General features: G+C 52.6%; 2 protein-coding genes across 2 annotated transcripts; both read left to right on the top strand.

Moving 5' to 3' along the window:
- The first annotated feature begins 330 nt into the window (after positions 1-330).
- On the top strand, positions 331-4,551 carry LOC149271149 (coilin-like). Its single transcript, XM_089507576.1, has 7 exons — positions 331-575; positions 1,131-1,842; positions 2,211-2,297; positions 2,666-2,713; positions 2,953-3,022; positions 3,287-3,372; positions 4,453-4,551. Exons 1-7 carry the CDS (start codon positions 331-333, stop codon positions 4,549-4,551), a joined length of 1,347 nt encoding a protein of 448 aa, XP_089363702.1.
- A 1,015-nt stretch (positions 4,552-5,566) lies between these two features.
- LOC149271148 (E3 ubiquitin/ISG15 ligase TRIM25-like) lies at positions 5,567-10,566 on the top strand. The gene is made up of 7 exons (XM_089507575.1): positions 5,567-6,292; positions 6,735-6,830; positions 7,355-7,588; positions 7,819-7,957; positions 8,471-8,539; positions 9,333-9,443; positions 10,034-10,566. Exons 1-7 carry the CDS (start codon positions 5,567-5,569, stop codon positions 10,564-10,566), a joined length of 1,908 nt encoding a protein of 635 aa, XP_089363701.1.
- The last annotated feature ends 3,235 nt before the right edge of the window (positions 10,567-13,801 follow it).

The following is a 13,801-nucleotide window of genomic DNA, read 5'->3' as shown; positions in this document are numbered from 1 at the left end:
CCAGAGTACCAGACTCGCCAGCAGCTGCATCTCTAACGCCACAGAAACCTCCGTTCCTCGGGCGGTCATATGACTAGGTTGCGCCTGAGCACCAGCCAACCAGCTGCACGGAGCGGTCACGTGACTAAAGAAGCCTTTACTCTCTCCCCCGAAAGGTTGAACCCGGCTCAGTACCGGGAGCTCAGTGACGTGGGACCGAGCATTCCCGGGAACCGTGCCACACTAGCGGATTAAGTAAAAGCGGCTGGGGGCAGCTGGTCGTCTCTATGGTAACAAGGGCACGTGATAAGGGCTACCTGGGTCAGGTGGCTGTCTGACGTCAGGGGCAAGATGGCGGCGCCCAGTGCTGTGCGGGTCCGTTTGCTGTTTGATTTTCCGCCGCCCGCTATCCCCCAGAGCTGCATGTTCTGGTTCCTACTGGATCGAAACCGGTACCGCGTGGTTGCCGATCTCGCCAGTGTCATACGAGACCGGTTCTTTTACGGCCAGCGGGGTGGTCTCAGCCTATACGTGGAGGAATGTCTGCTGCCCCCCGGGGAGAGCGCCCTGGTGGTGCGGGACAACGACTGCATCAAGTGAGGGGCCTGCAGGCATTCGGGGTCACGCAAACTCCGGGGTTTGGGGTAGTATTACGCCAGGGGGCCGGGGTGGCATGCCCTGTGGTTGGGGTGATGTACCCTGGGGTTGAGGTGGCATGATGCCTGGGGGTCCGGGTGATGTACCCTGGGGTCGTGGTGGCATGATGCCTGGGTGTCGGGGTGATGTACCCTGGGGTCGGGGGGCATACCCTGGGGTTGGGTGTTGTTAAATGTCATGGTAAAGGACCCGTGTGCAGATGATTCTAACTGGGGTCTTTCTGCTTTATTTAGAGTTAAATGGGATGCCAGTCCCTGGGAAGAGGATACCGGATCAACTACCAGGATTGTTTGTCAGAGAAAAAAGTCCAAAAAAAGAAGTTGTGAGAATTCTGACAAGGAAGAAGGTGAAAGTGGCGGCTCTGTGACAAGGAAAGCAAAGAAACCGAGGCGACGTTCATCGTTTTGGGAAGATCTGGAATCATTAACGGATCCAGGCTCGGAGAAAAGGAGTAAGAAAAAAAAAGCTTCAAACGGCTGCACTAATTCTAACAGCTCTACAAAGAGACCCAAAAAAAGACAGAAGAGAGACCTGAAGGAAAAGACAGGCGCAGACGATACCCAGAGACAGACACGGAAAGCACCAGAAGATAAAAGGACCGAGGGGACAACCTCCAGCGAAGGGTCTGATGCTTCATCAGAGAGCAGCCACGAGTCCCAGAAGGGTCACAGAGCAGCCACCGGACGGGACACTCCTTCCACTGGTGTTTCTGTGTCCCCTCGCGTGGCTAACGCAGCAGCTTCTGGAAAGGTGAACGCTGTGTCCTCGACTGGTCCTGACACAGACTGCAGGAGAAAATCATCCTTGAAAGGTCCTGCTTTACCTTCGCAGCGAACACTTTGCTCCTCGAGCAGAGATTCTTCGGACTCGGACACTTTGGTTATAAAAAAAGCACTTCCAGGGGCTGATCCCCCAAACAAAGGTCTGCTATCGGAAAAGGTACATGAGGGGCCGCTGGCTAATCCCCAAGCGCTGGGCCGGGGGCTTCCCAGAGGAAGAGGTGACTTTTCATGGAGGGCTCAGAGGGGACACTTTTTCAGGCTGAGAGGAGGCTCCAGAAACTATGGAAGAGGGAGAGGCGATGGTAATAACTACTATTACAGCTACAACGCAGACGGCCAGAAGCAACAACAGCTGAACGAGTCTGTGTCAAACCACTCCACCGTCATCCAGGTGATTGTCTCACGTGTAACGGCTTCTGGACGAGTACCGGAGCCCGCGTGGGACACTTAGGGGGGGAGCGTGCCTTGTGCAGAGGTGGTCTGGGAATGTGCATTTACACGTAAGTCGTAACACTCTATCTACAGCCTCTCCAGCTCTAACTATAGGCGAGGCCCACGTCGCTTCATACATCAGAGAGACCCCCCACGGAACGTGTATTGTGTGACTCTGTGGCTCCCGCTTGTGGAAGTCCACTCTGAGCTGCAGAAATGATAGTGACGAGGTATAAGGTGTAGCTTGCCGGTGGCGTTCCTTCTCTATGGTGGGCTAGCCTGTACCTAGAATACATATGCATATAATGTTTTAAGGGTTAAATCGTGGCAGTTTTCCTGAGCTGTCTCTCTGTTCTTCAGAATGCCCTGCCCGTTAAGACACGGGACTACGGCTCGCTCCCTTTGCTAGCTGCTCCCCCGCAACCTGGAAGAGTCATCGCGTTTAAAGTAAGTGCTTGTAACAATGTCACGTGACGCATTCATTCATTCGACTAACCCGTTTATTCATTCAGTTATCATAAACTCCGGTTATTAAATGCACAGAATCTGCTCATTATTTCCAGATGTGTTGCTCAGTGCCTGTCTATTGGAGAGCCTCGTGTATGTCTCGTGCATGTTTAAATTCCCTCACATGATTGCTTTCTACGGCTTCTGCTGAGAGACTTCTCCATGCATCCACCACTCTCCCTATGTGAACTAAAAATTCTGTACACGAGCAGAATAGTTTCTATAAGTGGTTTAGATTTTGTCTCTGTTACTAATTACTTATTTAAAAACCTTATTTGGTGAAATCTTTTTTTTTTTTTTTTTTACAGCTGCTTGAATTATCTGAGAATTACAGCCCAGAAGTCTCTGATTACAAGGTATTTCTTTTTAACCCTTCGTCCTTTTAAGACAAAGATCCCTCCTTCTGGTGAAAATGTAGTGTTTGTGCATAGACGCTATTAACAAATCTGTTAATGTGCCCTCTGTATTGAGGCCTCTCTCTCACCTCTCTCCCCCTCTCTCTCTCTCTCTCCCCTCTCTCTCCCTCTCCCCTCTCTCTGTATGGAGGCCCCCCTTGTATATGCAGCTCCTAGAGAAATGTTTCTGTTCTCTGTAGGAAGGAAGGGTCCTGAGTTATGATCCTTTAACAGAACAGCTGAAATTGGAAATTCTTTCGCATCCGACCAGTAAGTGAGGAGTGTTGGGCGATGCTGCTGCCGGCCTGCTGCCGGGGTCACGTGGCATGTCTGCTTTCATCGCGTGGGCGCACGTAGCGAGGGCAATGACACGTCTGCTTTAGATATCAGATGTTGCAATAACTGGTAACGTGCCCTGCACACCCACCTCTCCCATCCGAAGCCCCCGCTATTGTGGAATTTGATTCATACGTTTGCCCCTCGATACGCGCGTCAGGGGGCAGCTCCAAGCTTCCTGTTTTGTCTTTTCAGAAGAAAAGGAGCCAGGGAAGTTTGATCTCGTGTATGAAGCTGAGGATGGCACGAACATCGTAGAGTATGCGGTGCCTCTGGACACTAAGGTATGCCTCGTGCGCTATGGGGGGGGGGATGCCTCGTGCGCTATGGGGGGGGGGGATGCCTCGCGCGCTATGGGGGGGGGGATGCCTCGCGCGCTATGGGGGGGGATGCCTCGCGCGCTATGGGGGGGGGATGCCTCGCGCGCTATGGGGGGGGGATGCCTCGCGCGCTATGGGGGGGGGATGCCTCGCGCGCTATGGGGGGGGGATGCCTCGCGCGCTATGGGGGGGATGCCTCGCGCGCTATGGGGGGGGATGCCTCGCGCGCTATGGGGGGGGGATGCCTCGCGCGCTATGGGGGGGGATGCCTCGCGCGCTATGGGGGCGGGGAAATGCCTCGCGCGCTATGGGGGCGGGGAAATGCCTCGCGCGCTATGGGGGCGGGGAAATGCCTCGCGCGCTATGGGGGCGGGGAAATGCCTCGCGCGCTATGGGGGCGGGGAAATGCCTCGCGCGCTATGGGGGCGGGGAAATGCCTCGCGCGCTATGGGGGCGGGGAAATGCCTCGCGCGCTATGGGGGCGGGGAAATGCCTCGCGCGCTATGGGGGCGGGGAAATGCCTCGCGCGCTATGGGGGCGGGGAAATGCCTCGCGCGCTATGGGGGCGGGGAAATGCCTCGCGCGCTATGGGGGCGGGGAAATGCCTCGCGCGCTATGGGGGCGGGGATGCCTCGCGCGCTATGGGGGCGGGGAAATGCCTCGCGCGCTATGGGGGCGGGGATGCCTCGCGCGCTATGGGGGGGGGAATGCCTCGCGCGCTATGGGGGGGGGAAATGCCTCGCGCGCTATGGGGGGGGAAATGCCTCGCGCGCTATTGGGGGCGAAGAAATGCCTCGCGCGCTATTGGGGGCGAAGAAATGCCTCGCGCGCTATGGGGGGCGGGGAAATGCCTCGCGCGCTATGGGGGGCGGGGGAAATGCCTCGCGCGCTGTAGGGAGTGTCACATGTTGTAGGGTATGTGCTGCCTCGGGGCACGAAGGTGCGTGTCGCGCTCTAGGGCATACTGACATGAATCATGGCCTCCGCCTGGCGGGTCGTGGGGCGTTGATGGGGATTTCTTTCTCATGGCATCTTTGCTTGCAGATAACGCAGAGGTGGAGTGCTCTGATTGAGCCCAGGCTTATCGTGGAAGAAGGCGTGGAGCCGAATCCGCCGAGTCCTCCACGGCCGTCACCAAATTAAATATTTGCTTTTCTCTGGGCTTTTATTGCTGAACCATCGTGACGAATGATGGAGCTTTTAGGAACGGTGATGTTGTTGCTCCATTTCCTGCAAACTGACTTTTACTGAGTGGATGTCGCCGATTCCATTTGTTTCAATTTTTTAATAAAGACAATTTTCACGTTTAATGAAAGGAGGGTTTACTTTACTGAGAGGGTGGTGGATAAGTGGAACAGCCTTCCAGCAGAAGTGGTAGAGGCTAATACAGTGAGGGAATGTAAACATTGACTGGATAGGCAAGACGAGACCAACGATTAAGGTTTGAGGCTTCTGTATTGAAGACGATCCTCCGTAGAACGTCTGAGGAACGCTTATCTGCGCATGTTCTGTTACTACAGAGGGATTAAGATGATGGTGGGCGGGTTCCCGGAAACGATGTGGAAGCCCCCCACAGTCGGGGGCCTGCAGGGCCGGATTAATACTCGATCTGCTGGACTCCTGCGCTGCGGGTTCTTCATGGTGACACGCGGTGACGTCTCTGATTATTAGTCCAGTATTTCCCGACGACGCTCTCTCCCTGGGGGAATCTCTCGGTTAATTGCTGATCGTTTCTCTCCATCTCCGTCCGTCTCGAGTCCCTTGACGTATTACATGTGATCATGGCTGGATCATGAGAGTATCAGTTGAAGGGAACCAAGTATTTGGGAAAAGGAATGAATAAACTAAACAGGGACGGTTGGTATGTATTGTGGACATTCAGAGCAGCAAACATTTCGAGGTCCTAAAAAAAGGGGACATAATGGAGGGAAAGAGGGACTGGCCTGGCTAAACAGTGACACTTGGGAGGTATGCAAAGGCTGTCAGGCAAACGAAAGATGTCAAAAGTCCGCCCCCGCCCCCCCGCGTCATCAGATCGGAGAAACGAAAGTGAGGCGACCGGGGCTTGGGGCTGAGTGTCCGGGGGGACTGTCGGCTGAGTGTCCGGAGAAGTTTCGCCTGGGTGTCCGGCGACGTTTCGGTTGGGTGTCCGGGGAACATGGCCGCGTGTCTGGGGGACATGGCCGAGGACCTCAGTTGTTCCATCTGCTTGGGCCCCTTCCAGAGCCCGGTGAGCACCCCCTGCGGGCACAACTTCTGCAGCGAGTGCCTGGAGCTGACGTGGAAGGGGGCAAATAACAGGGGCTTCACCTGCCCCCAGTGCAGATACCCTTTCCCCGAGAAGCCCGAGCTCAGGAAGAACATCCTGCTGAGCAGCCTGGTGGATCGGATCATGGAGACCAAAGGCAACCCTTTCCCCGGACAGCAGGAGGACCTGCTCGGGGGGGATTTGCTCGGGGGGGACCTGCTGCCTGCCCTGGACCCGCTGCCTGCCCGGGATCTGCTCGGGGGGGACCCGCTGCCCTCCCGGGATCTGCTCGGGGGGGACCCGCTGCCTTCCCGGGATCTGCTCGGGGGGGACCCGCTGCCTGCCGGATGCGTGCTGTGCGATCACTGCATGAAGGCAGCCGCTGCCCGGACCTGCCTGACCTGCATGGCCTCCTTTTGCCCCGAGCACCTGCAGCCCCACCACGAGAGTCCGGCATTCAGGGACCACGAGCTCACGGAGCCTGTGAAGGATCTGACCCGCAGGAAGTGCTCCGATCACGGCAAACTCCTGGACTATTACTGTTGGGGGCACGGCCGGTGCCTGTGCTGCAGCTGCCTCCCCGGCCATAGGCAGTGCCAGACCCTGAGCCTGCGGGAGGGAAAGCGGCGGAGAGAGGTGAGCCGCTGCGCCCCTTGGACGCTCCGCACCAATTTCCCACCTAAGGGGGCTTTAACCCCTCGGCCCAGGGAGCCCCCCCTACGGGTTAAATGTCCTGCTCCCTGCAGAGGCTTTTTGGGTGGTGAGCACCGAGCCTATCGGCCGAAAGATCTTTGGGCTGCTTTTTATATGTGCCACTTGGCTGCCCCTGACGCGGAATGCTGCCCCCTGACGTGTTTACTGCCCTTTATCTACACCTACAGACCTTGGTTTATAGACCCAGCTTAGCATCACGCGGCGGAATGACTGACTGACGCGGCGGAATGACTGACTGACGCGGCAGAATGACTGACTGACGCGGCAGAATGACTGACTGACGCGGCGGAATGACTGACTGACGCGGCGCGCTATCGAGCTGCCTCCCCTAAAATCGCAATTTCTGCTCTTTATGTGATTTCAGCTCGAGGTCCGGAATCTGCTGCAGTCGCTAACGCAGAAAATAAAGAGCTCATCGAATAAAGCTGATGATGTCATAACTGAACAGAGAAAAGTCATGGTAAGTTTAATAACAAAAAAGTGTGTATTATACACGTATATAATATATATACACACACACATAATATATATGTGTATATACACTATAATATAAATATATGCATATATACACACACACATACACAATATATATAATTACACACACATAGCGGTATATCATATATAATATATAAATACAATCTCACACACATATACTGTATATACATATATAAATATATACACGGACACACATACACATATCATATATATATATATATATATATATAATTATGCAATATAATATTTTTGCAATGAGTGGAAAGAAAGTTCCAACTGAACCCCTGTTGTGGACGTTATGAATGGATGATGGCCGGTTAGAGATGTATTGAGGTTCAGAACTCGATCTCTTACAACAACTTTTGGCACATTGCGGGGTCATTGATTGTCACGTGCTGGGGTCCTTTATGGGCACATTGGGGGGTCCTTTATGGCACGTGGCAGGGACCCTCATTGTGATGTTGTTCTTGTGTGATGTGCGTTGCTTAGGATATTACACAGAAGAAGAAGGATCTGGTGCTCGGAGAGTTTAATGAAATTCAGGCTCTAATCGAGGGAGAAAAAGCGAAAGCCATGCGCAGCATCGAGGAGGAGGAGAAGAAGGTCGTCAGAAAGTTCAGCTTCACCCACCAAGTCCTGGGCAAGAAGCAGCGCGAGTTCCAGGCGTTAAAGGTCAGAGTGGAGTCTCTGCTGCAGGAGGAGGACGAGCTCCAGTTCCTGAAGGTGAGGAAAGCGCTCGACGGGTAATAGAGAGATCTCCTGTCACCCCAGAGCGGGGGGTAATTCGCACCCTGACCCGACCATGTTGTTTAGGCAAGGAGGCTCCTATCCTCCATTCCCCAGCGGGTCCAGAGGCTGACGCTCTGATGCTGTAACCCGCTGTTGACCGGTAGACGCCGTCCCTCCCCCGTTGGACACGTTTTTAATGCGGTTTCTCTGTTTCTGGAACGCAGCGCTCGGCGGAAATGCAGGACGTGCCGTCAAAAGAGCCCTACAAGCCCAAGATCGAGTTCAACGAGAAACTTCTGCACCAGATCTACAGGAGGGCAGCATCGCTTAAGAACTCAATCAGCCATAACCTCCAGCAGCCGGGTGAGCTCTGACACGGGAGGGGGAGATGGTGCCAGGGGCAGTGGGGTATTTATGCCTAGGGCAGCACCACCAGAGGGCCGCTAAGCACCTGGCACCCGCGCGCTGTTGCCGTTGGCAGAGCTATGATATCATATCGAGGTGCTCTTCAATGGGAATGAACATCTCCACTCCTTCCTACAATGCAGATGATGGGTAAGGGGGCACCGCGCAGGTTTGCTGGCATCTGATAAACCCGCAAATGCCTGGTGCCGCCGCGCACTTACCTTTAATGCCACTTGTGCGGCACATCTGGCCACCGGCTGGATTCTCACATCCATGCACAAGGGAGTGGTGAGCGGCCATTCTTCATTTATCCGCCACTGGCCTTCAAGTACCTGGGGCAATGAAATCCCCCGTCTAAGGCGGCAGCGCCCCCGGCCACGAGAGCCAAGATGGAGGGGTAATGGGGTCAGCGGGGCGCAGTGGAGGAACGAGGTCCGTGTTCTAGTAATTATGATGCTGATCCCCCTGCAGATGATCCATCGGAGCTGAAGTGTCCGCACCCCGTGCCGCAGGAATCTCCGGAAAAAGAACACCGACGGGGTAAGCTGCCCCCCTCTCCCACTCTGCCCTGCACCATGGATATCACATTAAAGCCCCAAAAAGGCCACAAACAAACCATTTTAAAACTTAATAGAAGATGCGGCTCCTGGTCGCCCACACAGCAGCTCCGTAACCAGGTATCTTGGGGCAAGTTCAGAGGTGTTACCCCCAAGCAAGAGCCCCCTGCAGCAGCTGGTGCCTCTCTTGCCCCTGGATCCGCCTCGGTGGCGCCAGCACTTTCTGCGGCTTCTCACAACGCACTTTTTTTTTACAGATGAATCGTCTGAAAGGAATCCTCAAATGCCAAAGAAGACCCCAAGAGAAAAAAAGAAACAGCCCCCCAAAAGTAAGTTCCATGATTACACGGGACCGATAGCCCTCGGCACATGCTCTGCCGGCACACGCTCTGCCGGCACACGCTCTGCCGGCACACGCTCTGCCGGGTCCTGAAATTCCCCAGAAAAGAGCTTTGGAGTGAATGTTTCCTCGCATTAAATGCACCAAAATCACACAGTTTACAGCTTAAAACAAGAAACTCCACTCTTGTGTTTTCCTGGGAGCTGCCGTCCTAACTTCCTGTTCCTTATTCCTCCCCATATGGTTAAATTGCTGTCGTGGAGCGTGCATTTAGTGATATGGTGGCTGTGTATGAGCAGATTCATTGTTACCTTTGGTGGTGTGTTGGCGGATTAGGGGCCCTCGGCGTCTGTGGAAAGGGCCCCGGGGAGAGTATGACAATCATGATTAGGATTGAAATGTTCTTCGTGGGAATGTCTTTGTTCTTCACTGATAGAATGTCAGCTCTTCAGTAACACGGTTGCCTTTTCCATAGCGATGCCCAAAAAGCATCCGTCGGCACCCACCGCGGCGGCTGCAAACCGGTCTAGAGAAGAGCTTCTGAAATGTAAGTGGCGTTTACCACCTGCACGGAAAATATCCCCGGGTTTCCTCATGCAGTCCCGATACAGCAGCTGCGCATGTCCCAAAAGCCTGCAGGGCTAATGACATCGGCCAAATGGCTATGGAGATAGTATGAGTGGCACGAGAGAGAAGTAAAGGAAATTAATGCAGCAGAGGGGTGGAAAAACAAAGTGGGTGTTGGGTGTATAGTGAGGTGCATTGACAGCAGGAACAGGAAGGTCAGCCCTCACCTTGAGTAGTGGGTACAGTTCTGGAGGACCCATCTGCAGGAGGATATCGACATTGCCGAGAGATTTCAGAGGAAGCGATAAAAATGATGAGAAAAGGCTGAGAGGTCTCGATATGTCCGGCTTGGGGGAAAGAAGAGAGAGATTGAGGCACTAGAGGATCAGAGGCTGAGGTGGAATGGAAGGAGGTTTACTTTAGCGCGATTGGTGGTAGATGAGTGGAACAGCCTCCCAGCATAAGTGGTAGAGGGCGAGGCGAATCCAGGACTGCTTGAGGTTTGAGTCTTTACAGCCTAGATGGGGCTGATCTGTGGCAGATTCTCCAATTCGGTTTCTGTTTTCTTAGATGCTGAAAGACTGGTCCTGGATATCAACACCGCGCACAAGAGAGTTCTCCTGTCCGACAGATTCACCACGGTAACGGTCAGCGACAAACCGCAGGACTACGCCATGACATCAGAGCGCTTCACTCATTGTTCCCAGGTTCTGTGCACCCGCGGCCTCTCGCACGGCATCCATTACTGGGAGGTCGGCGTCCATGGCGGCAACTTCAGTGGAATTGGCGTCGCCTACAGGAACATAGCCCGGACCGGAGTAGAAAGCCGTCTGGGGCGGAACAAGGAGTCCTGGTGCATTGAGTGGTTTAATGGGAAGTTGCAGGCCTGGCACGCTGATAGACAGACTGACCTCGCCGCTGCCAACATTCACCGAGTCGGCGTCTTACTCCATTACGACGAAGGCTTCCTCGCTTTTTTCTCTGTCGCAGATGAATTCCGCGAGATTTACCGGTTCCGCGCCCAATTCTCAGAGCCGCTTTATCCCGCTTTCTGGGTGTTTTCCAGCAACACGACCCTCTCCGTTACCCCCTTAAATGAATGATTGCGCAGGGTGGGCAGATGTGGACGAGCCGGAGCCGGCTTGGATTCCCCCAGTCTGCAGACAGGTCTTTGGGTTTGTCGGGTCAGCGTCCCGGTCCCCGTATCGCTCCCCCCCCGTCCCGGTCCCCTTAGCGCCCAGACACCCCCCCCCCCCCCGCGCCCCGTGTATTGCAGGGTTGAGTAGCTCAGACCGGAGGCTCGACCTGCTTATAACCTCGCAAGTGACTCCAGACGCCATTCTCCGGTATGTGACGTGGTTTGTTACAGCTCAGGCCGGCGGTGTCGATGGTCATTTAGATTATGGGGCGGTATAGACGAGAGGATGTCCCTGGCGCGAAGAGCTTACATCCATTGTGAGAGTTTGCCTGGAACGTGCCCGGATCTTTCATGATCTATGAAGTCCCAGTTGGTTCCTGATGGTGGGAAAATATGGTTTTGCTCCCAAAACTACAGGGCAACTAGGGCAAGTGGGGTGGTTATTGTCCCATGGGTTGCCATGATGTGAAGAATTTGCCAGAATTCGGCAGAATTAATCTGGCTGCAATTAATGCTTTTCGGGGTGCAGTCTAAGCCTCCGGTGGGCTCTTTGTTTAGTGCTTTCTTCCCCCAGCTGAGTCCTCTGTGCAGCCTTCTCAATGGGATTTACACTGGGCTAATGGTTTACTGGATAAATGGGGCTAGTGGATTAATGGGGTGATGGGGTAATTGGTTAGTGGATTAATGGGGTAGTGGATTAATGGGGTAGTGGATTTCTGGGGTAATGGGGTAGTGGATTACTGAGGTAGTGGGTTAGCCGTGTGATGGGGTAGTGGATTAATGGGGTAATTGGTTAGTGGATTACTGGGGTAGTGGGTTAGCCGTGTGATGGGGTAATGGGGTAGTGGGTTAGCGGTGTAATGGGGTAATTGGTTAGTGGATTACTGGGGTAATGGGTTAGTGGATTAATGGGGTAGTGGGTTAGCGGTGTAATGGGGTAGTGGGTTAGTGGTGTAATGGGGTAATTGGTTAGTGGATTACTGGGGTAATGGTTTAGTGGATTACAGAGGTAGTGGGTTAGCCGTGTGATAGGGTAATGGATTAATGGGGTAATTGGTTAGTGGATTACTGGGGTAGTGGGTTAGCCGTGTGATGGGGTAATTGGTTAGTGGATTAATGGGTTAGTGGATTAATGGGGTAGTGGGTTAGCGGTGTAATGGGGTAGTGGGTTAGCGGTGTAATGGGGTAGTGGGTTAGTGGTGTAATGGGGTAATTGGTTAGTGGATTACTGGGGTAATGGGTTAGTGGATTACTGAGGTAGTGGGTTAGCCGTGTGATAGGGTAATGGATTAATGGGGTAATTGGTTAGTGGATTACTGGGGTAGTGGGTTAGCCGTGTGATGGGGTAATTGGTTAGTGGATTACTGGGGTAGTGGGTTAGCCGTGTGATGGGGTAATTGGTTAGTGGATTCATGGGTTAGTGGATTAATGGGGTAGTGGGTTAGCGGTGTAATGGGGTAGTGGGTTAGCGGTGTAATGGGGTAATTGGTTAGTGGATTACTGGGGTAATGGGTTAGTGGATTACAGAGGTAGTGGGTTAGCCGTGTGATAGGGTAATGGATTAATGGGGTAATTGGTTAGTGGATTACTGGGGTAGTGGGTTAGCCGTGTGATAGGGTAATGGATTAATGGGGTAATTGGTTAGTGGATTAATGGGGTAGTGGGTTAGCGGTGTAATGGGGTAGTGGGTTAGCGGTGTAATGGGGTAATTGGTTAGTGGATTACTGGGGTAATGGGTTAGTGGATAACAGAGGTAGTGGGTTAGCCGTGTGATAGGGTAATGGATTAATGGGGTAATTGGTTAGTGGATTACTGGGGTAGTGGGTTAGCCGTGTGATGGGGTAATTGGTTAGTGGATTAATGGGTTAGTGGATTAATGGGGTAGTGGGTTAGCGGTGTAATAGGGTAGTGGGTTAGCGGTGTAATGGGGTAATTGGTTAGTGGATTACTGGGGTAGTGGGTTAGCCGTGTGATAGGGTAATGGATTAATGGGGTAATTGGTTAGTGGATTACTGGGGTAGTGGGTTAGCCGTGTGATGGGGTAATTGGTTAGTGGATTACTGGGGTAGTGGGTTAGCCGTGTGATGGGGTAATGGGTTAGTGGATTAATGGGGTAGTGGGTTAGCGGTGTAATGGGGTAGTGGGTTAGTGGTGTAATGGGGTAATTGGTTAGTGGATTACTGGGATAATGGGTTAGTGGATTACTGAGGTAGTGGGTTAGCTGTGTGATAGGGTAATGGATTAATGGGGTAATTGGTTAGTGGATTAATGGGTTAGTGGATTTCTGGGGTATTGAGTTAGCCGTGTGATGGGTTCACCTTCATCCATAGCTCTTTTACTTACTTGTTATGATCTTTTTGCGTTGTGTAAAGGAATCAGAACAGCATTTGCAGCGAATGCAGATGAGATGTAATGCAGGGTTAATAATTTCAACCTTAAATACTTGTACATGTAATAATACAAAAAACATTTACAAATAAAATGTATATTTTTCTTCTGAAACTGTAACGTCACCATGGGGCAACTGGGTTAAAAGAAGCCAAGCCCCAGGCGATCTCGCACTCTGTGTAAGAAAACTCCTTCAGCCAGCAGATGCTACTCTTAGGCTAGGTTTCCACTTGGGTTTTTGTCCGGCGTTTTTTTCTTGGTGAAAAACGCCAGGAAAACTGCCAAGAAAACTGCCACTGCATTTACCTGCGTTTTGGCGTTTTTTCTGCAGTTTTTTCTGGCGTTTTAGCCTTTCTGTGGAAATTGCTTTTTTTGACCTTAGGCCGTTTTTCCAGCCTTTACAAGTTAGAAGTTTCACCCAGCTAAAAGGGATTAGGATAAATGGCAAGTATCTGCCCTCTCCTGATGTCATTTACTTGGTAGACCCTTTTGTCTCTTTTCTGTGGTTTGTAAGGCATGCTTTATTTCGAATGTCTGCTCCTCTGGGAAGATTGGCCCCAAATGATGGTGCAAATTGTTTGCTCTTGCTTTTGGCACGCAGGATCCAGTTGATGCGTCGGGTATGTTTGTTTGTAATGGCATGTTTGTTCCAAATGGTGTAAAATTCAATATGAACCAGTCCAGGACTTTGTTTTGTGTGAAACTGTTTGTTTTCAGCCTATTTCTCGTAGGACACACAGATACTGGGTCCATCCTCTGCATTGTAACTGTGGAAAAAACGCCATAAAAAACGCCAAGGCAATAAACCCACA

Source organism: Sceloporus occidentalis, unplaced genomic scaffold (assembly GCF_023333645.1).
Source record: "Sceloporus occidentalis isolate IW3139 unplaced genomic scaffold, rSceOcc1.0.p SCAF_545, whole genome shotgun sequence".
Taxonomy (NCBI): domain Eukaryota; kingdom Metazoa; phylum Chordata; class Lepidosauria; order Squamata; family Phrynosomatidae; genus Sceloporus; species Sceloporus occidentalis.
Note: the sequence above shows the minus strand (reverse complement) of the source record. Positions and strands in the feature narration are given on the sequence as shown.